This window comes from Brienomyrus brachyistius, chromosome 3, assembly GCF_023856365.1.
Source record: "Brienomyrus brachyistius isolate T26 chromosome 3, BBRACH_0.4, whole genome shotgun sequence".
In the NCBI taxonomy this organism is placed as follows: Eukaryota; Metazoa; Chordata; class Actinopteri; order Osteoglossiformes; family Mormyridae; genus Brienomyrus; species Brienomyrus brachyistius.
Window position 1 is genome coordinate 23,362,659 of NC_064535.1, and position 23,701 is coordinate 23,386,359.

Consider the following 23,701-nt stretch of genomic DNA (forward strand, 5'->3'; position numbering starts at 1 on the left):
CAGTACGTGGATGATGGAACAGCAGCCATCCTGCACCAGTACGGTCATCACGCAGTAGCTGTGGCAGTGAAGGGGCAGGACATTGGGGTACCACACCTACTCTTTCCAAAGATGCCCTGGGATAATTTTATGACTTCCGAGAATCAGGATCTTGGTTTTACGCCTCTTGCCATCTCCTCCAATATTCATAGCACAGTTTCCCAGTCACTGCTCTGGGGCTTTAGGATCCACACTGACCACAGGATGGACTAACCTGTTGGCCGCACCAAAACCTCTCCCAGCAGCAACACAGCTCTTCTAACTGGGCTCCCATCCAAGTACTGCCCAGGCCCAAACCTGCTTAGCTTCAGGTGGATTACCCAGTCTGAAGTGCAGGTGGTACGGCCCTACCTCATTCCTGCGCTTCCTCTTATCTTCACGTTCTCCAAGCAGTGAGTTCTTCCTGAATTCACTGCGCCTCCAGTAACATTCCCAGAATGGGAAAGCTTCAGGCTGGACATCCATGCTTCATATGAAATTTCATGAGATGCACAAACACAAATTAAAAAGTAAACGACAACAGACACGCATACAGACGATGGTGCTATTGTTTGTTCACAAATATTTGTAAAAAGAGGCAAGAAATTTCATGCCCCCCCCATCCAGGAAAGTGATATTTTTCTATAGGGAATGACGAGCCCAGATGGAATCTCGAGCTTGGGGGCCACCATGCATTTCGGTCGAGCGCGTCAGATACCTGAAGGCCTCGTCAGCCCCCCCCCGGACCGAAGGGGCAATGGGCAGCCCATGTCAACCTATAGGGCAACAGTCACACCAGGCGAGGAACAACAGACCAGGGTGACAAAACAAATCAGTGCCAATACACACATCTGCATCCACCATGGTGCTTAATTCGCGATAAACTTCCCTTCTAACACAAGCGGCCCTTGTTGGGTTTTCACCCGCCTGTCACCCGCGGCTGGAAGCTTCCCCCTTTACTGAACACAAACAGAGGTTGTTCTGTCTCGCTGTCGAACCCGGACTGACCAGCCGTATCCACTGCGTGCCAAATGTTTGCCTCATTTACAAACTACTCAAAAGCTGTGCTCGGTCTCCAAAAGACACGCAAACTTTTACACCTTCACAGGCCTGGGTATCGCTGTACACAATGATGGAGTCTGACGGAGCATTTCTGCCAAAATCCTGCCTCTTCCTGACAGGAAGGAAATACTCTAGCAGAATTCCCCTGCTCTCTGCCACCCTGACACTACTACATAAATCAATTTAAAACACTCCAGATGACCGCAGAAGGCTAGAGAGGAGGGACGTCACATTTCCCGGATGACGGCGGAGCCAGAACTACAGCGCGGGTTCGACCGAACGCCGACCGCAAGCTTTCTTAATAAATTATTCAGAAAGCGTCTCGCCTTACGAAGAGGGAGAGGCATACATAATCCGCCCTAACGAGGCCGCGCAGACATGGCGCTCCGTACGCATCGTAAACGCGGCGGCTTGTGGGAATCAATGCAGGAACAGGGACGGATTCCGGACAGCGCGGTTTCCCCTGGCGGACCGTGATGGAAGAGGCAGAGGAGCGCAGAGACGCAAGCGGGATGGAAGGGGTTAAGTACCGACAGGAGCCTCATGAGAGCACAGCATCAAGGGGCTGGCCATTAAAATTCTAGCTTTGGTCCACAGATTTGTGGGTCCTGTTACTTTAATGATGCGTTATTCAGAGGCAGAAAAACCCCACAAGAGAGCAGAAGCCAATAACGTTTCACGGAAGATGCCAGAGGGAGCGTGACGCTCAGAGCCATCCCTACCCGCGCTGTCTGAACATGGCGTGATAAGGAGCAGGAAGGCACCTCCCTGCACACACAGCATGAAACACACTCTTTCAGGAGTGATTTACTGCCTTAGGAAGCGCCGCTGAATCGGTTTCCGTCTTCGCGCCTAAAATGCCCTTGGTGGCTGAGACGCGAGCTCCTGATCAGAAAAGTGCATCCTCTGCATACAAAGCGAGTCAGTTAGCAGAGTGAGAAGCCCATTCAACTAAAGGTTTGGAAAAAGCATTGCCATACAAACACAGATACCACAAAACCACAATAGCTAGATACGCTGGAAGACTAATCATCTTATTGGGTAAATATGTTCCAATTGTAATTTTCCTGATCCCTCCCCACCATAAAAACAATGGCTGATTTGTCACCAAATGCCCGGTAAAGCTCTGCAGTACCCAGCATCTCCTGCCTGGCATCAGTCATTTCATTCCAGCCTGTACGGCGTACCTGACCAATCAGAGCAGCTCCCGCATCTCTCAAGGTCAAAGGTCAAAAAGCAAACACTAAGCACGCGAGGGCAGCAACGTAGGACACCCGACACCTTCTGGAAAAATGGGCAGGGGAGAGGAGGCCATTTCGCTGTACCACAAAGGAACCCGTAACACATCTGGAGGTTTCACAGTAAAGTGGATTTTAACAAAAAAGGGCTGAAATCCAAGCCGTCAGAGCAGGGAATCAGCATTATCCTTCACGGCAGTTGCACCTTTTCCTTTAAATGTGTCGAAGTAAGACAGAACTGTAATAACAGCTTCATACGTATTTCTGAAGCAAGACGCAAAAAACAACCTGAAAAGCTGAAGAAAAACATGATGCCACACAATAATATCGCACTGCTTGAATCGACCTTGTTTTGATCCGGATTACGGTGTTTGTACTTAACGGCATTCTGGCAGAAATTCGGGCAGCTATTGGGGGTCCTAACAAAAGGTCACACAGTGGGGGCATCAGAAAGAGGATGCTGCAAAGGGCACAAGAGGGCGTGTGAGGGGGTGACCGCTAACATTAGGGAGATTCCCACTCCCTCGCACGCAGTCAGGAGTGACAGTGAGTCTCAATACAAACCTGGCACAAAAGCCACTCTATCCAATTATGTATACAGTGGCCGCCAAAAGTATTATGCCCCAAAAATAATCACTCATTTATGTGAATCAGAAATGATATATACACATATTTTCCTGTGAGTATTTTATTCCAAAAACTTTAGAATGCTTGTATGCATCATTCAGGCAAATCTGTTCATAGGTGGGGGTCAGGGCTTTTGCAAGCTACAGTATATTCTTACTAATGAAAGTCAAATCAAGGTTCTTCCCCCTTTTTCCTGTGTTTCGGTAACACCGTCCTGCAGACCCTCGTGAGAAGCACTGGCCGAATGAGTATGCAGAACCTTGCATTATGCAGTGTTGATCGACAGCTGCCCTTTGAACATTCGTACTTGGATAATGTGCAGCAGAATCACAAAGGGCACTTTTCAGTCGAAAACGCTTTCAAGTTAAAGATCTCGTGGAGAGGCAGAGAGTGTGGGGTGGCCGGCGTACATGGCCGACCCGTCTGCACGGTCCATCCTGAGAAACCGGGAAGATGACCGCGTGCACGCGTGACCGTAGATGGCGGCTCCCATGATCCTCGGCGAGGAACGCACGCTGCGCTCACGCAGGAGCCATCTGCGGCTCCCCTGCTTCGAGCTTTCCCTGGTAACGACTCGAAAGCCAAGAGCCGTTTCCTTTCTGGAAACAAGCCACAGATCGGTGGTCAGTCTTAATTACAACAAAACCACTTGTGAGATCTTCGAGAGAGCGTTCCAGTTTGGGGGGTGGGGGGAAATCGAGGTTTCAGTTCCCAGGGAAGCTTGAAAGAGAATAAAACATGGTGGCTCCAGAGACTTCCCCAAAATGAGGGGGATCACCTGGACAAAGGGCATGGAGATGTTACTAGCAAAAACAGACGGGCTACTCTTGCCATTTTCTACAGCAAGACACACCCACAGGCCAGTATTCATATCATTATGCGGACACTCCATTAATTTCCATGGGCATAACCCTTATCCACTAATGCTGAAGTCACCCCCCCCCCATTTCATTTCATTTCATCATTTTATTTCACTTTTATTTATTCATATAATACAAAACCATTGATTAAGGAGAAGACCTTCCGCCCCAAAACATGGGATGCAGGACTAGACATCAGACGACCTGTGCTAAGGGCGTGTACCATCCACGTTAGCCAATTAACTATTCTGAGCGACACTAGGCTTGATTCATCAGCATCCGATTTAACGAGGCCTCCTTCCAACAATTCCCCTTAATCATCAACACTCACTGGCTGTTTGTTCCAAACGCCGCTGCCTTGAATAGACTTATTTCTTCTAAGATTATGCAAGAAGCTTTTTTCCCTTCCAGTTCTCCTTAGCTGCAAGGTTGTCTATTGTTTAGCACATTTTAGGATTTTGTTTTAGTGGTAATTGGTCTTGTGACGATGGGAAGGAGTGGGGATTATATTTAACCTGCCAGCGAAGCTTTACTAAGAGTCATGTGTGGTTCCTCTGTCTCAGTCAGCGATCGCATCTTCCCCATCTCCTGTGCCCCGAACCTGGTCCCTCCTTAATTTACATGACCGTAAAAAAAAAAAAAAAACACACAGGCTTCTCTCTGTCCTTATACACTAGTGGCAAAAATTGTAGCAACACTTCCATTTTTCAGGGATGACAGAACTTTAAATAAGTAACTGGAGCAACAGGTAATAATCATCCAAAATATGATATCTGTAACATTCTTTGATTGTTTATAAATAACACCACCAAAATTTGTGTATTAATTTTTAAAGCCCAACACCAAAAAATGCTAGGAGCGCATGAAAACTCCGAAACGTGATACTGCGCAACATCGGGGACGCGGTTCGCCAAGTGACTGACCTAAAAGGCCGTAAGGGCTTGGTCGTCGTAGAAAGTCACAGCAGCTCATTCGATCTCAAGCTTCACATGCGAGTATCAGAGCAGGCAGATACACTAAACCTCAAACGTCAACCTGCATGACATTCAGTCTGTTCGCGGCTTCCTCACCGGAACTGCCGAGGGTCAGTTCATAACCGAAAGAGAAAGAGGCTCGATTCGCCTAGCAAAGCCTTACTCACAGATTTTTACAGATTCATTTGTTAAAAAAACAAAAAGGAAACCGATCAGGTCTTGACTTGAACAGAGCACTCATCAAACAGAACCCCTCTGAAGTCAGAGGGCATCATTCTGCAAGCCTGACAGAACACAGTTGGATCTCGGACAGGATTGGGAATAACGAGGACGTGCTTGATCGATTTGGAGGTCTGGAGATCACGCCTGGGTATGGGTTTCATAGAGGGCGTCCATTACACTTTGATGAAAGTTCTCCGTCTCCAGCTAAGCAAATCCACAAAAACATCATGAGATCTTTGAAAGTGAAGGTCAGCCTTCCCGAGCTCCGAGCATAAGACCGCAATCGCTCACGCCGCCGGATAATGAGAACTCGGAAGCTCACTCAGCAGGGCTCCATGTATATTTCATGAATGATAAGACTCAAGCTTCTGCCCCTAGTCCCACACAGTTAATCCTGTAATTAAATGCCACCAAACAGTGGAATTCAATATTCAATCCATGCTTGTTGGTTAGACCCTTCTGTAGTGACATCATGACCTCAGGTCTGTTTTATTGTCTTTTTTTAATTGATGTCCATTCATATCGTGTTACCTCTGTGCTAATCTTGTAAGCATGGGGTTTGGATTTAAATTAACAAATCCTGCATCTAAAGTCATACTCTAGACATTCTGAACACCTGTACATCTATTGGAAAATATAGTTCTTTCACATATCTTAATTTTGAAACCTGCGTGAAATAAACTCAAAATCACCAGCAAATCCCATAAGGGTTCCTGCAAGCGTCAGACATCCATTGGTAAAGGCAGCGAGCAAACTTAAATCTTGCTTACGTCGATTCCACATTTATCTCTCTCACATGGACAAAGTAAACGCGCAACGCTGCTTCTTATGACATAAAAAGTGAAGATGATGCTGAACGTGTCAGGGAATCCACGAATGGCTCGGTTGGATGCAAAGCGAGTTCTCGGCGTGCGTGGGACATCGTGCGGCCTTGTTCACGTCTCGTGTTTAAATTTCCATGCGTTCATGGCAATGTGCCTGCCAACTAAGAGCGCAAAAGTCCCAAAGGGGCATTTTAACCAGCTGATACAGGACATCAGACCTCCAAAAAACAGTAAACAAGGTCTCTCTGCTCTGTACTCAAAAAGGACCAACAGGCTGTTAGGGAAGACATCTCCTCTTCGTCCTGTACTTCAGAAGGGACAGTGAAAGGCTCCTTTGAGAATGAGCTAAGCTGCCTCTCTCCCCACATTCACTGGTTACCTAGGTTTGAGTCTCACAATGGGAAAAAGTGTAACACTCATCACAGAAGACATTCAGCGTTCACCAAAAAGAAAAAAAAAACCCTTCCAGTCGCTTAAAGCTTCCAAATGTCCCAATTAAGAAAAGCTTATCAGAGCAGCAAAGAGAGACACAAAGAGGCTCGATTCACCTACTCAAATACAGCCGCATTCGCATTTACAGATTCAGGCATTGGAAAAGCAGAGTGGTTTCTTGCTATGATCTGGCAGCTGGAAATGAAATCATTTTGTGCGAGAGGAACAAACACCTACGATATTGAACCCCCCTGGTTGACTTTTCAAGGACCTCTTCGAGAACGAGTTAACCATACACTCACAGTTTCACAATAAAGCATTTTTCACATGGAAAACTGGAAGAGTTTAATTTGAAATACTGTTTTTATATTTTAGAAAAATAACAGTATCAGGAAAGGAAAATAAAGATAAATTTGATGTTTGAGATACCGGAGGGTTAGCATCAAAGCTACAAGGAGCTACAGGTGAGTCTCATTCCATGTGATTCCGATCTGAAGGAAAACAAACGCCGTAATCTCTGGGACCATCGGAGCAAGTCTCAGCGCCAGGATCGCCTCGGGAGCTACACGTCGAGCGTAATCACACTGATCCGTGCAGGCTACGCAACCAACCATTGCTCTTCTTATTTCGTGGGTCAAACACCTGCAAAGCCCCAGCAAGGACAGCTCCAGGAAACTACCTCCGTACGCAAAGGTTTTGGCCTGCAGCCGGGTCTCCGCCACCCCCCAGGACCTGCATCCCCCTTCCCCCTGGTCCCGAGAGGCTGAGTTACTGTTGGTATCTGACTTCTGGTATGGATGTCTGCTTACACAGACTGCAGTTCTTCCCATCATCTAACATTTCTCTGAGAGTCCACTGTATTACTTCGCAAAATGCACAAATAACTGACCCGTGTCCATGGAACGTGTGAAGCCTTCTTACATAACCCCAAGTCTCTGAGCATCAGCATGTGAATAGTGTAGGACCAAACAGTAAGAGAAAAAAACTGCTGGATTAAAACAAGAAATGGGATGGGGGGGGGAATCGACACAGTAGATATCCTGTACACTATAAAAAATAAATAAATAAAATGGGGGGTGGAGGCGGGAGGGCTGAAAGAATGGCTCAGAGAAACAATACAGAACTAAGCGCGACAACAATCCCGCAAAACTCGTCACCCCCCGCCTGCTGTCCGTCACCTTCCCCCCATTCCGAAACAAAGCGGCAGTCAACAGGCGGGGGCATGAATTCTGGGGGGGGGGGGACAAAAAACCTGCCGGCAATTTAAAACAATGAAAGGATAACAAGAGCCCAGGAAGGAGCAACGGAGAACGACGGTCCTGCCGCCGCATCAGATGGCAGGTGAGCCGGCACAGGTCCGGGGAATAGGGTGTCAAATAGACCCCACACCCACAGCGGCCGGGGCTCATAAGCGGCTCAGCTGTCACCAAAAAGCAAATTAACTGTCACTTTCAAAGGCTTCGAAAAATGCGAGAAAACATCCAATTTCAGGTGCTTTCTTGCAGGGGTGTTGTAAGATGAGAGGGAAAAAAAGTTATATATTCAGGGGAAACACGTGGGGGAAAGAAAGAAACCATGAATCATGGATGTGTCAGTTAGACAGACGCAGTTTTGGTGAGAAATCGCAGTAAACATGAAAACTTTAACATGAGACGATCATTCGGTTTTTAGCCAAATCTGTATTTCCATGAATGAACGACATTTACACGTTTCGCCATTTATCGGTGTGAATTGAATAGACAGCGTGATGCTAATCAATTACTTGTTGGTTTTTTCTTATTGTCACACATTATTTTTAAAATGCCGGTGTCAGAGTCCATATTACCAGTTCTGTGTGTGACCTTAAGACAAAAATATGTTTTGACAATTTTCAGTAAAAACACCTATAAGGTCTTTTCTACAGGAAAACGCTTGTCATACTGACATCAATACCATGAAAATATTGCGCGAACATATTTATAATAATTGAAGCAAAAGGACGGTTCATTTATTAATTTAAAAAGCATATTTGTCAACAGACGCAAATGCCCATCTGCGTTAATTAATACTGCCACAATATAGACCAGACCCTCTCAACAATGCACCTTGACACACTAGTCTACCCAACCAGGAGAAAAACTATTACACAAATTTAACGTATAATCATAAACACGAAAGTTAAAAATGCACCAATAAAATATTTAACCATGAAAAAATCTTAAAAGCTTGCTACTTGCCCAGCTTGATATATTGTTTTACTTTGTTTGCACTATTGCCGTGTATCCGTTATTTCTTATTACAGCTCCGAGTCTATGCATCACCTATCTTAAAACTCGATTTCCATTTAAAAAAAAAATCAGCAATGTCCAAAATGCACTTACCGACGCCGTATTTCTCGTGTTCTGTAGGCATCCACATATTTTACGATTTGTATGTATGGCGCATTTAAAAGAAATGCAAAAGCAGCGCCGCGACATTAAAAACTGCGTGCAACACAACGCATCCTAGCGAGCCCCAAGCACTGTCCACGGATTCATTGTTCTGGATGAGAAAACAGCGGCCGTGCGCTGCTCCTGCCGGATCCTGCATCCTGGGATATGTAGTCAAAATTACGTCACCAGCACCTTCAGAACTTCATGTCCCATAAGCCCGCCTGCCTAAATCGACGTGGGTGACATACGTGATTGGCCAATTGCTGTTTTAATGTGGTCCCACGTGATCGTTGGATGAGAGTATGGCTGCCTGCAGCGATGGGAAGGCAATGAGGGGTGTGTAGTATTTAAGTTACTTTTCATAAGTATATGAACTGTCGAAAGTTAGCTGTTGAAGTTAGAGTTAAAGGGATTTTACAAATCTTACTCCAGTAATAGAGTTCTCACCAGCTATTTCGGATAGCTAGCCTAAACTTGGCAGCCCGTGCGTTTAACAACTACCGAAATATATTGGCTGTGTCCTTGTGCTCCACATTTTAACTTAGAGGATTTAATTATGATATACAATTCTAAAGGAGAAATAAAAACAGATATTGGGTGTAGCTGCCTCGGTATGACAGTGCTATGTAGCTAATCGCCAGCCGTTTCCTAATCACCTGCGAATTTGAGCTAAGACAACATACGTTTACTGACTTACTTCATTCGTATGATATTGTTCTAATAAACTGTTCAAAACAATGGCAGCTCGGATTTTTATGAATAGTCATATAGTTGATTAAATTGTGCTTTTACTTATATGTCAGATACGCGAACAGGCCAGTTTTAATTTACGAGTTAAGGTGACGCATTAAACCAGAACTTTCAGCCTTCGAAGTGTCACCCCAGTCCCGGATCTGATGTTTTAACCGGTGTGAGTTTTACCTCATGGCCAAAACTGATTTGCCGGGTTCTGATAAAAATGTCTTGCTGCTAAATATCGGGATCTGAATAGAGGATGCAGTCTGAGCTGAATGGTGTACTGAGAATATATATTATATTGTATTGTATTGAATTATATTATATGTAAGTATGGAAGGCTTGGAGATAGAGAGCACGGTCAGCCAACATCGCTGGAGCCTTAAGGGTATTGTTTAAGGACCATCTAATTACAGGCATAGAACCAAAAACCCAATGAAACACATGTAAGCAACTGTGATAAAACTAGACACTCAAATTAAAGCCTCCATTGAATTTCAGTGTTTGATATTTACTGAAGCTGCTTGGATACAGCCTCCAGGTTGTGGGTTCAAGTCCCACCCCCTCTCTGGTGTCTGCAGAGTTCCTTTTTCATGCGGGGTTCCTCCTACAGCCGAGATGCATTCTGAGACATGGTAGTCTGCACCTCCAGATTGCTTTTAGTGTCTTAATTGTACATGTGCCCTGTGATGGACCGGCATCCCTACAGGGTATATCCCTGCCTTGTGCTTTATGCTGCCTGGGACTGGCTGCAGACCATTATTTCAGTCTAACCGGTCCTTAAATGCACTACCCCATTTTTTTTGTTCGCATGCAGACATCGAGTAGCAGATGCACCTATTTGCCACAGAACGCCTGCTGTTTTGGTGTGTCGAACCACAGCCAGGAAGGGGTTTCCGCGAGACAGATGCAGGTCCTACCAAGCGGGGGGGGGGGGGGGGGGGGGCAGTGGGGTTGAGTGGTTGCGGCGGCGGGGGGGGTGGGGACTAGCAGCCGTAGCTGAGTGGTAGCAGCGTGGGTGAATCAGACCAGAGGACAGTGGCTCCTTCAGGGGCTTGTGTTTCAAACCACTGCTTGAAATGCAAGAACAGCAGCATTTATGCAGCCCTGCATTGGCCCGTTTGAAGCAGTGCAGGGAATGAACTGCATTTACTGTAACAGTCGCATCGATGGCACCTGCACTGTTACTGCACTTTGTCAGTCACTTTATCAATAATTTTTATCCCCATATTGTGTATGTTTTGCACCCTTTTGTTCTGATTTAGTCTATTTGTTCTGTCTTGTATTGTCTTGCACTGTTATTATTCACTTTGTAAGCAAGTGTGGCTGAACGAGCAAGTATTTCAATGCATTTGTTGCACACGGCCCTTTGTTGCAAAGATTTTGAATGTTGAATCTTGAACTGAGATACCTGCCCGAATGTACAACGTTCACCTTATGAGATCCACACAGGCCACAGTCGCTTGGTCTCATGCCACTGTGTCACATCTGTCCCCCTCCCCAGAAGGGCAGGATTGCATCCTGGAGCCCTTGTCCTTCCCGGAGGGCCCCGGCAGCGGCGCCCCCATCGCGGGTGTCACTGCTGCCACCATCCCCTGCGCCTTGTGCCCCGACCCGCCTCCGCTCTGGGAGAAGGAGCAGCTCCTGAAGCACATGCTGCTAGAACACAAGTTGGTCATCGCCGACGTCAGACTGGTGGCTGATTTTCCGAGGTACCCTCACAGCTCTGACACATGAGAGCGGGAGAAGTTCCTCTTAGGTGCTGCGGGCTGACGGGGGGTTTTCCAGAGCGTTCCTCTGCCTGTTCTCTCAGAACCTTTGAGCCTGCTTAGAAGCTCAGCTCAGAGCAGGCAAAGAGGAGTGATCGTCGCCACGTGCCAAAAATGCACCCTCCCACACATTCCCGCATGTTCTGTTTAAACGCGCCGACATGTCAGCATTGAGAGAAATTCTGAAGGTTTCACAAAATCACAACGAATGGCAGCCCCCACCATGTCTGGGGCTGGGGTGTTGAGGAAGTGGGTGGGCTCGGCTGAGCGCATGCAGTTTCCTCATCGCTGGGGCAGCGTGACCGTGAGCAGCGCATGTGCAGGACGCGTATACTTTTCTATACATTGTGTATATTTTATTTTATATAACAGACTCTTGTATCTGAAATGCTGACCTTGGGACTTGAACCAACGACCTTCCAATCATAGGCATGGCACCCCATCCTGCTGAGCCTCATGGGAATATATGCTGTAGGAGTACCTGTCTGTGATTGAGCTCATTCTGTATGTACTGCAGGGCCCGTCACACACAGTCCCTTAGAAAGTCTAAGGCAGGGGTGACCAATCTTATCCGCAAAGGGCCGGTGCATATGCGGCTTTTTGGGGTAACCTTTAGGTCAGCTGTTCAAACCCAGGTGTGAGGACTAGTCGGCCAATCAGTCCTCTAATTAGGGAGTTGCAGCGAAGACCCGCACACACTGTGACCCTTTCTGGATTAGATTGGCCACACCTGGTCTAAGAAAAAGAGCGGCTGAATACCCCCCCCCCCCCCCCCCCCCCCCCCGCAGCTGTAGGGTAATGAGACAGGCAGAGATGGGCGGTGTGAGTTCGCCTCACTGATCGGTGGATGGAGGGCGTTCTGCATCAGTGACCATCCATTACCATCCTGTTTCCGGGGTGACGCGGCGTCTGGCTCAGCCTGGGGAATAGCAACAGGGACAATGTCATCTTTCTGCAGACTATCTAGATAATTCCACATTGTTTCTTTATGGAATTTTTGCTGTAGAGCTGATGTCACCCGGGGGAGTGGGCGTCATTAGCCGAGCCGTCATGTCCGCTCAGAGATGCTGTGCTCCCCAAAGCCGCAATGACACCCCCGCGATCCCCCTCCAGTCCTGAATCCGCCCCCTCGGACGTCTGAAGGTCACCGTTATTGGCCAGGATCGCTTCCCATAAAGCCGGATTCGTCTCGATGACCTCGGTTATGAATGAATAGATGTTGAGGACCTGAATGAGTGAAGGACACCTTGCATGTCAGCGGGCAGAATATTACCTGAGGGACCCAGAGAACAAGACCCCTCCCCCCCCGAAGTGCCCCGCCCAGGAGATTCCCAAGCCGTGCAGATGCGAGTAACTGGATGTGCGTATGTGCTTCCTGTTTGGTGCAGGTATATCTTGTACTGGAGGAGAAGATTCAGCGAGCTGCCCATCACTGACTTCTGCAGCGTCATCCAGACCAACTCCCATGGGCCTGCCGGTGAGTGTCGCAAAGACGGCCCTGTCTCAGGGGGCCCACATCTCATCCCCCAACCCATCCGTTTACCTTGTCCCCACTTTTTTGAGTCTCTCATTCTGCAAGGTTCAGTCTGGTCGAAGGTACGCACTGGGTGAGATTGTCACCCACTTCCTATGACAAGCCAGTCTCTGCAGGTCCAAGTGGAGATGAGACCAAGTCAGTGGAGGAAAGGGGTTTGGGGGTGGGGGGTTGGGGGGTTGGTGAATAGAACAAAGCATGAGATGGAGGATGAACATCCGGAATAAAGGTTTTGATGCAGTGCAGGTCTATATAAGTCCTCCTTCCAGGAAACCATTTTGTTTTTTTTTTTGGGGGGGGGGGGGGGGTGACTCACAATGGGCTACACTTATAGTGCTTAGGTCGCTGTGGGGACTTTCTGCAAGTCCCACTCTACACCTTGCCCCAATCTCTACCCAGACTGCATGCCTAGTCATTTGCCAGATGTAGCCAAAGAGTTCCAGGTACCACTAAAGGAGTCGGGCGGCTTGTCTGCGCTGCCATGGAAACGTCCGGCGACCCAGCGACCTCAGCGGGGGCTGATCGCAAAACAGCCTGACTGACCGTGCAAGCAGCTGCTCGCTTTTCGGAGAAATATTGTTTAGAATCGTTTTAGACTTTTTTGGACCCCTGTAACTCCGGTACCCATAAAATCGCCCTGACTCCCCCCCCCCTTACAGAGCCTCTGGGGTAGATTTTAGGATTTTAAAGGTGGAGCGCATAATGGAGGAATAACTCATCCCGAGGGGCCAGCCTTATCATTATTGGTCAGTGATGTGGGGAGGGGGCACTGTGGTGGCCGGTCAGCTTTTAGCTGGAGCCCGTGGCCCTTTATACACCCCTGGTGTAATGTGGTTTCATGGGGACAGAAGCCTGCAACTCTTCTGTCCAGTAGGGGGTGAGGGGGTGCAAAGCACCTTTCATCCGCACACCAGTCCCTCTGGTCCGTGGCGGCGAGAGGCTTTACTGCTGTCTGTTTGGTGTTAAAGGGAAGTGAGAGTCAATATGCGATGGACTTCAAACTGCCGGATCCACATTCCGCCCGCAGTCACCAGCGCGTTCCCACGTGGCCCCCGTGTCCTGTCTGAGCCTCCGCCAACTTGTCATTTCAGAGAAGCAAGAGAGGTACTTCCTGCTGTGTGACGCCCTTCCGGAAGACCGCGTCCTGAGGGAGCAGCTTCAGCAGGAGCGACTGGTGAGTCTCTCCCCACGATTCTCCGAACAGCGCCTCTGGTGGAGATCCTGTGTAGTTGCACCCCAGGGATTGTCAGGGGACGGGGGAAATTCCATCATGATGGAGGCGTTACCCCTCTTTGGCTCAGTGGGTCCCACTACAGTCACACTCCCCCAGGGCCGCGGGTTCGATCCCCACTCTGTTCTCCCCGAGATAGTGTGATGTTTCCTTCTGGATGCTTCCATTTCCTCTTATAGTCCAACAGAAAAATCAGTACTTATGAGTCAGCTATTCACTGCATTTAAACCAGCTGCGTCCTCTGTGCTACTGTGTGCCAGTGTGACAGGAAGTCAGTCGTCACAGCACACGGTGAGCCCCCGGCTCCCACCCAGTCTCTCTGCTTCCCGGTGTGTGAATCCCCTCCCTGTCCTCTGAGCTGTGTTATGGGAGTAGGATGCTGCCAGTTTGCCCCAGGCAAAGGGAGAGATACTGTGCCCTTAACAAGCAGTGAGGGTGACCAGTCACACAGGTCCTCTCCTTATGGGTAAATAACCTTGATGGATAAACACAGGTTTTCTGGATGCTGGTTACCAAGAGGTGGTGAATGTCAGCCTGATTAACTGCACCTCTACAGACTCCATGCACGCCGCTTGTCACCTGCGATGCTGCTACTCTCCCGCTGCCGTCATTCCTGACCTCGTGTCCTGGCAGAGATCCAGGCACTTGGGAGGAAGGTTCCATGACCAAAAACTCAACCAGGAAATCCACTAGAGTCTATGTGCTTCCAAAACCTCTTCAGGCAGAAGTTCCTCATGAAAACTGTCTGGAGACACACGAGCCGCCTCTCGGCGCATTTCCTGTGAAAGCTCGGGCGATCTGCATGGTGGTCTGGCCGTAAAAGAAAGCCCTCTCAAATATCAGTGTGTCTTTTTTTAGCACTTAAAAGCAGAAGGGCATCCTATATCGGACCACCTGCGTGCCTCGGGCCCCTCGAAGGGACTCGAGCTCCTGCCGTGGGAGGAAGTCCGTTCTAATACCATGCTGGTGTTTTAAAAAAAGACCCGCTAAGGAAAGCAAACGGCATTATTGGTGAGCGCAGGAAGCCCCCTGGAGACCGGGCTGCTCATTCTACACATTCGTTTCCTACTGCAGTTGTGTGGGAACAAAGGGATCCGGCTGGCTCTGAGATCAAAAACCTCCAGCAAAACAAAAACGCCAAACAAGGGATGTCAAAGCCAGCGACCTGCATTTTAGGGGGCTTGTTACTGACTGTGGCCCGCCGGAAGGCCGTGGGCAGCCACTTCCTGTGACTAAGATTTGCTTCTGGATAAACGTGAAAGGACTGCTCCAGAAGGCGTGCTGTGTAACGCCTCCGCATCCCGTGTACCATCATCGAGCCCCTTCTCACTCCTTTGGGTCCTCATTGGTCTGGAGTCAACTAGACGCTTATATGTTCAGCGAGCCTGTCCGATCTCTCCCTTTCACTGATGTGAATTAGTACAGGTTTGGGGGGGTGGGTGGGGGGGGGGTTTGCCTCCGGTCAGATTCTCCCATCTGGAAACTTCGCAGTAGTATTTCCCCATGCTAATGCTAACTAAGTGGCTTAGTTAACTATGCAGCTGCTAATGTTAACTATGATGACTCTGCGTGGGGCTAAATAGCACCAGGCTCATCGTGCCACACAGTCTTCTGTGCTTGCTCCGTCTCAGTCCAGGGGCCGGCAGGAGGAAGGAGCTCTGTGCTCCCACCCCCACCCCCGATCCTCAATTTCTTTTCCAATTACAAACAGCGCAGTGTTCCTGTTGGCCGAGTCTGTAAACACTCTGTCAAGCGCACAGAGGTACTAATTCAGCACTGAGTCTGTGTTGAGCTGCCAGCTTCATTTAAACACTGTTCAGAGTGATCTCTCTCTCTCTCTCTCTCTCTTTCTATCTGTCTATCTTTATCTCTCTCCTTCTCTCTCTCTTGTCTCACATGTACTTCCTGATTTTTTTTTTTCCTCCTCAACGACCCTTAAAAGCACCATTTTAAATGTAGCAAATCTTGTACAAGTAACAGAGCCCCCCCCTTCTATAATAGACACCTGTTTTAAGCTGGGGGGGAGGAATCAGTTGCATCCCTTCATTGCTGTGGACACGCTGACCCTCTGCAGCACTAAGAATACCCCAGACAGTGGACTCATACACGCAGTGTAGTCTGCTTGTGTCATACAACGCCGGGTGATAAGGCGTCTGTGTGCTGCTGGTGAGCCCGGGTTTGAAGTGCCTAAGAGGCTCCGGGGGGGGGGGGGGGGATTGTGGTGGGCTGCAGGTGCAGCTGGCTGCACAGCCAACACACACGCCCCCTTTCCCCTCCGGGTGTGAAAAGTTTGCTTGTCGAAGTCACCCTTCGTAGGTGGTCATTTCTTCACATTACACATTTCGTCGTCAGTGTTGCCGCTCTGCGTGCTAGTTCCTAGGAGTTAACGAACGTGGTTAGCATTCAGTCCAAAGCCTCAGTTAAGCCAAAGCCCCCGCCGCACACACATATTGCCGGGGGGGGGCATCTAGCTCCATCTGCAGATTCGCACTTACGATCAGACAAGTATGCCTGAATATTCACATACTCATTGGCGCACCTGCATCTCAGTCAGCAGATTTCTAACCAAAACAGTCCATTTCATAATTTCATACATTTTAGGAAGTGTGTTTTATCTCCCTAATGTAGCATCAGCATTAAAAAAAAAAAAAAAAAGGTAATAGACATAAAAAAAAAAATAGTAATGTTCTTCTTGGATGAGTATCAAGCAATTCCGGCATTGATTGACGTCATGTGACATGTCTAGGAAGGGGGGAAAAAAACCTTTAAGGAGAAAATGCGTTGCCAGGCAACCTACATTGCCCATCTCTTACAGCAGAGATTACATAAGACTTCCACGTTATAAGGGCTTTAGATAAAGCCACAGTGTTTTATTTTGATTTCCAGTTCTCTCTGGCACCAGCATCGGTCCAGTTCACTGCCTCTCTTTACCTAAACAGCCATCCTACTCACGAGTTACGTGGGACGAATGGAGAAGTTCGACAAAGAAAAAAAATGAGATAGAAAGGTTATGGAAATTCCCCAGTTTCCTCAATTGTCTTGGTGAACGTGCGTTTTTGAAAATGACTTCGATGGAGCGCTTCCCCCCCATCACATGGTCATGACAGAATGCGATTGCTAAGCAAGGTTCTAATTATATGTGCTGGGTGGTTTCACTTCCCATCTGAGCTTTCTTTGCATTTGTTTAACAGAGGCTTTTATACGAAGCAACATACTTTTTTTGCGGGAAAGACGCTCCCCGCAGGGTTCAAGGGCCTTGGTCAGGGGCCCAAGAGTGAAATTAGTCTGGGATTTGAACCCATGACCTTATCATCACAGGGGTAGTGTTCTAGCCCACTGAGCCACACACGCCACTTTCTAAAGGTTGGTTTCTTTGCATACCACCCGAGAGCATTCCTGCAGAGTGCTAAGCCCCCATACATTTTGTATTTTTGGAACATAAAGCCGGTCGTCATTTTGTGCGCGCACTCGAGGCCGCTTCCTGAAGGAGGCGAGCAGGCGGATGGTGGATGACAGGCGGACCTGGAACAAGACACTCAAGCACGTGACGTGTAACGGGCCTCTTCCTGTGTGCTCGCAGGAGCAGATTCTGGAACAGCAGCAGAGGGAGAGAGACGACCACACCTTCCAGCGCACGTGCATGTTCTGTCCCGAGCAGTTCACGGGAAACAGGTAAAGGCTTGCGGGAAGTGCCATCGCTGACTCCCAGGAAGCAGGTGTGGAGCAGATTGGAAATTGGTGGGATATTGGTATTACGGTTCGAGGAAATAGGGGAACCGAAGACCCATGGGACGAAGGCGTCATCCACATGTGGACAGATGCTGAGGAAGGTTTCCACAAGTGACGTGGTTTCCACGTTCTGCATACAGCAATTATGTGAGGGGCTAGTGTACAGACATTGGGTTTTCCGTAGAACTCCCCCTGGGTTCACATGTAGTATATCCACAGCAGGGCAGCCAGGCCAAAGCTGGATTCATGAAATTCCCTTCAGTGTTCGTTTCGGAGACTCGTGTCTTTATTACACACTCACACACACACACCAGGAGTTTGGTAGGGTGCAGCATTTTCCATACAGCTGTTTAATCATGGTTGCCATGGAAATCCCATAGCAGCATTTCTTCCTTCTTTCTAGGGCTTTGCTTCTGAACCATATGGCGAAAGAGCATGGCTTCAACGTTGGCCTGCCGGACAACGTCGTGCACTGCGACGAGTTCCTGGACACGCTGCAGGCGAAGCTCGATAGGTATGCGCAGCGACGGCAGTGCTCAAGCCGCACATTTGTGTGGGGCCCCAGGGGTTGAGGGCCCCCTAGTGACCACAGACAGTCACTACACTAGGGTTGTTCGGGGGCAGGGAGGCCAAGTGGGATCCCAGAAACGACAAACTCCTCCCACTCAGAGATGAATTTTCCTCCATCATCACTGCTCACTGATGCAAGTTAAAAAATAACGATAAAAATCTTTTTTTTTTATCGCAAGGGAAATTGTCGTAACAATAGAATGAAAGAAATGACCCCCATCCACCCCGGAATACCTTGGAGTTTAAAAAGATTTTATTTTCTGCAATTTTATTGATCAGTAAGTGGTCTTGATTGTGTGATGCCATTGCTACAGTAGTGCAGAGAAAGCAAAGGTTTATATTCGCATTGAGAGGGGCCTGTAAACGCAGAGGACTGGGTGTGGGAGGCAGCAGTGTCGGGATCTGATGACACAGTCTGTGTAGGACTACGCCGACAGGGGCCACACAGCCAGGAACATGACAAGCCTGCTCCGAGTGGGCCGATCTGCAGTATGAGCCTGCGGGCAGGAGAGTCCACGCCCGCTGGGGGGGGGGGGGGGGGGGTTTCTCTGTAAGCCAGCTTGGCTCACCGCTCCTCGGATTCCCCATTAGTGGTCGTGTCGGCCCCTCTCGGTGTTCGCGTGGCACGGTCTGAGCGGGTGGCCAGCTGTCCTCCGACTTCCAGTCAGGATGTGATGCACACAGAAGGCTGCTTCTAATGCTACACCCCCCCCTGCCAGGGCTAGGATGGAAGAGGCCTTGAAGAACACCACCCTCGTGTTTCCCTTACGACCTGTCGGAGGAGTAAGCTGGCTGCTGCTACGGCCTTTAATGCTGCTTCACTTTCCCCGCTTGGCAGCAGGACTGTTTTTCCACCATGTTGTTATTGGCTAATGGAGCAAAGAATGTTATTATTTCTCTTTCTTTCTTTTACAGCCGCTGTTACTGTATGTTATACGGTGTGGCTGCTTTTCACTTGGGATCCAGTTTGTGTAGAATGTAAACTGTTCATCTGAATACTGTCTGTCGTGTTTGTTACGAACATCCCTCCATCAGCTGTCACCAATCCAAATCCCTTCCCCGGTTCCCTGCAGCATTCTCGCTCCTGTACTCCAGGGCTCCCCCTACTGGCGCGTCCCCTCACTAGCAGCTCTGAGCACCCCTGTCTCTCCCCATCACAGTTTGAGTTGCTGATGATTCTGTCGTTTTATTTTTAGACCGTCTCTGTTTTTCATTACTGTTATTATTTCTTCTGCAGCTTGCGGTGCCTGTACTGCGAGAGAACCTTCCGGGACAAGAACACACTGAAGGACCATATGCGCAAGAAGTTGCACCGTAAGATCAACTCCAACAACAAGGAATATGACCGCTTCTACGTCATCAACTACTTGGTACAGCCCTGCGCATGCAACCACTGACAGCGAAAAATGGTTGGGGGGAGGGGGGCGGAGCCACAGGGACCGCCCCCAGCTGAAAGCTGATTGGCCCATGGAGTGCATCCTCCTCTGTCACTCACCGATTACAAACATATTATTGGCTAACAATAGGGTCGGCCTGTCTGTATAAATTATGACTCCTCTTATGCCCACCGGGATGACCTATTGGTGGGACGGAGGTGAGTTAATGAGCCTCACACATGTTCCCTCACAGTCGGTGTGGACCTTCCCAGCACAGGCAGAGCCGTACAAAGGAGAAGCTCAGTGTGCAATTGGCATTTATATTACTTTTCCCCTGAGATGTGGCCTAGTTGACGGTATCCGCCCCACCGTCACGGTGTGTTTGTCAGCATCTGCCAAGAGCAGCAGCACACACATCGAGGGTGGAATCTCCATCCCCTTCTGTGGCTCGTCTGTGCGTTTAAGCAGCTATTGCGTGCTGCTGGATGCACACGATCACTTTCTGTAAAGTCACCGCGCAGCTGTGGCAGCACCGAGGTCATGCGGCCGGGTCTTTCACCTGGGATGCGGACGACAGATCGGGTGCGGTTCAAAGCCCGTGCTCAGGGTGTGCTGTCAGCTCCGTCTCAGAGCTGGAACGCCTCTTCCTCTGAATGATTTGTTTGAGCGTGTTGAGTGTCCGGCAGTTTATGAATAAAACTGGCATCGGTTCAAAGATTCACAAGGTCATGGATAAACCAGAGGTGTGGAGGGATACTGGAAAGACCCAAGTGGAGTCCTTTTATTTTTTTTTAGTTGGAAAACAATTGAGTAAATGGGCAAGGTTCTTAACTATACAAGCTAATCCATTAGTCACATTTGAGATGGAAGTGATATTTTTCAAATTTTCGTTTTTTAAAATTGCATTTTTATTAATCAGGAACTGGGAAAGACGTGGGAAGAGGTTCAGTCAGAGGACGATCGTGAGATGATGGAGGACAGGGATGAGTAAGTCTGTCCCATCTTAGGCTCCTGAAAATCTGCACTCTAGAATTAAGCGATCACATGTGATTTTTATTCTCTCTAGTGATTGGTCAGACTGGCAGGCCCGCCCCCTGTATGCCGTTTGTCTGTTCTGTGAGCACCAATCAGAAACCATGGACCAGATCTACACCCACATGCAGGTTCGGTTCCTTGCTGGCCTAAACTGACCTTGGTTCACGTTTGGGTGCCTGTGTGCATTTCTGAAAGTTAGGATCTTCTTTTATCGATATAAGGAAGTTCATTGTATTTTTACACATTGCAGAAAAAGACTTGCAACACTAGTGCTATTTCATGAAGCATTGATTGTGCTGTACTGTTTGTGTGTGTGTGTCTGTGTGTGTGTTTTCAGGACAGTCACGGATTTGATCTTCATAAATTAAAAGCAGAATTCAGTAAGTAGGGCTCAAACTTTGAAAATATCCTCTTTTGGTAGGAGATCTATCGATTTTCTCATGCGATTGCAGGGGTCTGTAATTAACATTTTGTGGCACTCATCAACATATCTGAGGTTGTCTTCTGCGTGTGTCGTCTTATAGACCTGAAATTTTACCAGCAAGTGAAACTGGTGAACTTCATAAGGCGGGAGGTTCACCAGTGCCGTTGCTATGGCTGCCAGAAGAAGTTCGACAGCAGGGAGGCAGTTGTGCAACACATGCGGGACGCAGCCCATGCGATGACGTTGCCTCCGCAGTCCACCTGGGACCAGCCACAGTAAACCCCCTTCCATCTCTTTTTGTTCCCTTTACTAAAGTGTGACGCCGCTGTTCACACCAGCCCCTCTCTCCCTCTCCAACCCGACTCCCCTTCTAGGTACTACTTTCCCACTTACGAAAACGACGGACTGCTGTGCGCCCTGTCCGACAGCGACGGCGAGTCGGACCCTGCCAGCTGGAGCGCGGATGTTCCCGTGATCTCAGAGGACGTGCCCACCCTGGAGGCACTCGGGCAGAACAGCGTGCTCGGTCACCTGCTGGAGGACAGGGACAGCCCCCCAATGGGCCCCGGGGCCGTGTGATCTAGGGCCACTGGGCTGTAACTTCTCCTTTGAAAGCTGACGGGGCAGGACTCTTTGGGACAGTCATAGCTGGAAAGCAGAAGCATCCAAAATTGGCTCCATCTAAAATGTCTCATTGAACTTAATATCGTCCGGACTTTGTTCAGGAAGTGATGTAGATAAATAAAACCGAGTTGAAACGGTTCAGGCAGAAATCTGTCACTGTGGTCTGAGGATGACAGAAATATTTGGTTTGTGTGCTGTGATTTGAGGAGGAGCATGTATGTGATGAACGGCACTAAATGGTGGACAACACAGACCACTGCAAGGCAAAGCACCGATGTGCAATTTGGGACACGAAAGCATCATCTCATGTCTGCCCTGCTTTTCACACTCGCCGCATACAATGAGTAAAGAAGCCTCAATTTGTGCTCCTCCGCTGTTGTGGCCAGGGAGGTGGGCGCCTATTTTATAACCGGCCTCAACAGTAATGGGGGAATGACATTAATGGGGGCAAATCAGCCCATCGGCTGGGCTCAACCGATCTGGACCAGGGCTTAGGGAGCAAGCTGGAAAGCCAAGTTCCGTGTTAATTAAAGACTCCTGTCAGACACGTCTAACAGCATGGGGGGGGGAGGGGGAGGGTGGTAGGCCTAATGAGTGAGACTTCACAGAGGATGTATGCAGCTTAAATTGGTCCCAACATGGCCCCTCTTGTAAACAGTATCTAGTCATTGTTTGCGAGATAATATGTAAAAATGCTCCATTGCAATTCTCAGGGTACCTTTTTTTTTATGTCCAGGCACTGTGCTGTCCGCCCGTTGTCCCTGGCGAATCTGAGAGTCAGATGATGCTTCTAAAGGATCTGTTTTTAGCAGTCTTTCCTATAAGGTATCTTCCTCTGGCAAAGGCTCCTGCCTTTAATGCCCATAAATCTGTGGATGTATATAATATCATACCCTGTAGTGCATTGGCATTCCATCTTCGTGCTCCTATGTTCTTTGGTTAAGCTCCCCCCTCTCTGTGACTCCATACTGAATAAACAGCGATATTCATTAGCTATACAAGGTGGGCTAGTGGTCAAGTCAAAAAATACATTTGTATTTGGATGCTTGCTGCAAATGCTGACGTTAGGAGACTTTATTAGAGGTGTTAGAATGGCTACGCTAACACATTTCCTAGTTATAGTTTAATGCCAACATAAAGATCATTGTTTTCCATTGACTGCTGAAGACTTTTGCGCAGTGCTGTATAATGTCCCACTCAATAAACAGTTTACCAGCAATACTCCTTATTGCAGCAATTGCCGTTCTGATGCTCTCTATCTTTGCTGCGATACCAATGCCTTTACCCGACCTTCAAGAAGTTCCTCAAACAAGCTACTGAATTTACTGAGACATTAAACAGCATGATCACTAAACTTTTCCTGCTGCTTACTGCACCACTGCCAGGCAATTCCAGCCCACGCTAGCTGTGCATATATTTTAGCCAGTAACTTGAAATGCCTAGTATTAATCATGCTGTTCTTGGATGAATGGAGACACGATTCTTAACGTAAACTTTTATCGAATCTGGGATGAGTCAGACCCCCCTGATTGTGTGTAGTGGCGGCAGGGAAAATGGATTTCATTCATTGTTTTTTATATTATATTTTTGGTTGGTCTTTATAAATGTTTAAGACAATACAAAAGGTATACTTAGACATAAGTGTTCATGTATTCATAAAGAATGGGGATGAGTTTCAATGTTGTTAGTGTCCATGTCAGGGAATGGAATGTGTTTCAATGGGGTGAGCGTGATTGTGATTAGTCTGCGCGAGAATGGGGTGGGTTTGATTGTGATTAGTTATTGTGTGAGAAGGGGGGTGGGTTGATTGTGATTAGCCAATGTGTGTGAGTTGGATGGGTTTGATTGTGATTAGTGTATGTGACAGAGCAGTGGGTTTGATTGTGATTTGTCTATGTGTGCGAATGGAGTGGGTTTGATTGTGATTAGTGTATGTGAGCGGACAGTGTGTGTTTGTGATTATTATGTGTGTGAGAATGGGGTGGGCTTGATTGTGATTAGTGCAT

The 23,701-nt window shown here is 48.3% G+C and overlaps 2 protein-coding genes across 7 annotated transcripts in view; one reads left to right on the plus strand and one right to left on the minus strand.

Moving 5' to 3' along the window:
- Positions 1-8,816, minus strand: part of LOC125738439 (dedicator of cytokinesis protein 4-like) — a 71,544-nt gene extending 62,728 nt beyond the window's left edge. For all 3 annotated transcript variants that reach the window (XM_049007363.1, XM_049007364.1, XM_049007362.1), the window contains exon 1: positions 8,618-8,816. In XM_049007363.1, coding sequence (XP_048863320.1) covers positions 8,618-8,654 — 37 coding nt within the window. In that variant the 5' untranslated portion in view covers positions 8,655-8,816. The remainder of the gene's footprint in view (positions 1-8,617) is intronic.
- A 92-nt stretch (positions 8,817-8,908) lies between these two features.
- Positions 8,909-22,916, plus strand: znf277 (zinc finger protein 277). Of its 4 annotated transcripts, none has more exons than XM_049007365.1 (14): positions 8,909-9,004; positions 10,908-11,115; positions 12,561-12,649; positions 13,798-13,880; positions 17,518-17,609; positions 18,070-18,180; positions 18,956-19,019; positions 19,272-19,345; positions 19,474-19,606; positions 20,532-20,599; positions 20,679-20,775; positions 20,985-21,027; positions 21,172-21,346; positions 21,446-22,916. In XM_049007365.1, exons 1-14 carry the CDS (start codon positions 8,971-8,973, stop codon positions 21,648-21,650), a joined length of 1,476 nt encoding a protein of 491 aa, XP_048863322.1. In that variant the 5' UTR covers positions 8,909-8,970; the 3' UTR covers positions 21,651-22,916. The 4 variants fall into 4 exon arrangements, with proteins under 4 accessions (XP_048863322.1, XP_048863325.1, XP_048863323.1 ...); XM_049007366.1 differs by having other exon boundaries at positions 8,949-9,004; positions 10,911-11,115; XM_049007368.1 differs by lacking the exons at positions 18,956-19,019; positions 19,272-19,345 and having other exon boundaries at positions 8,910-9,004.
- Positions 22,917-23,701: the final 785 nt, after the last annotated feature.

Bases quoted from the DNA above. Each gene is read 5' to 3' on its own strand.
- znf277 (XM_049007365.1), top strand. From the start codon at position 8,971: ATGGCTGCCTGCAGCGATGGGAAGGCAATGAGGG. The intron at 11,116-12,560 runs GTACCCTCACAG...TGTTTGGTGCAG, and splicing joins CTGGTGGCTGATTTTCCGAG to GTATATCTTGTACTGGAGGA. The intron at 19,020-19,271 runs GTAAGCTGGCTG...TCCCTCCATCAG, and splicing joins CCTTACGACCTGTCGGAGGA to CTGTCACCAATCCAAATCCC.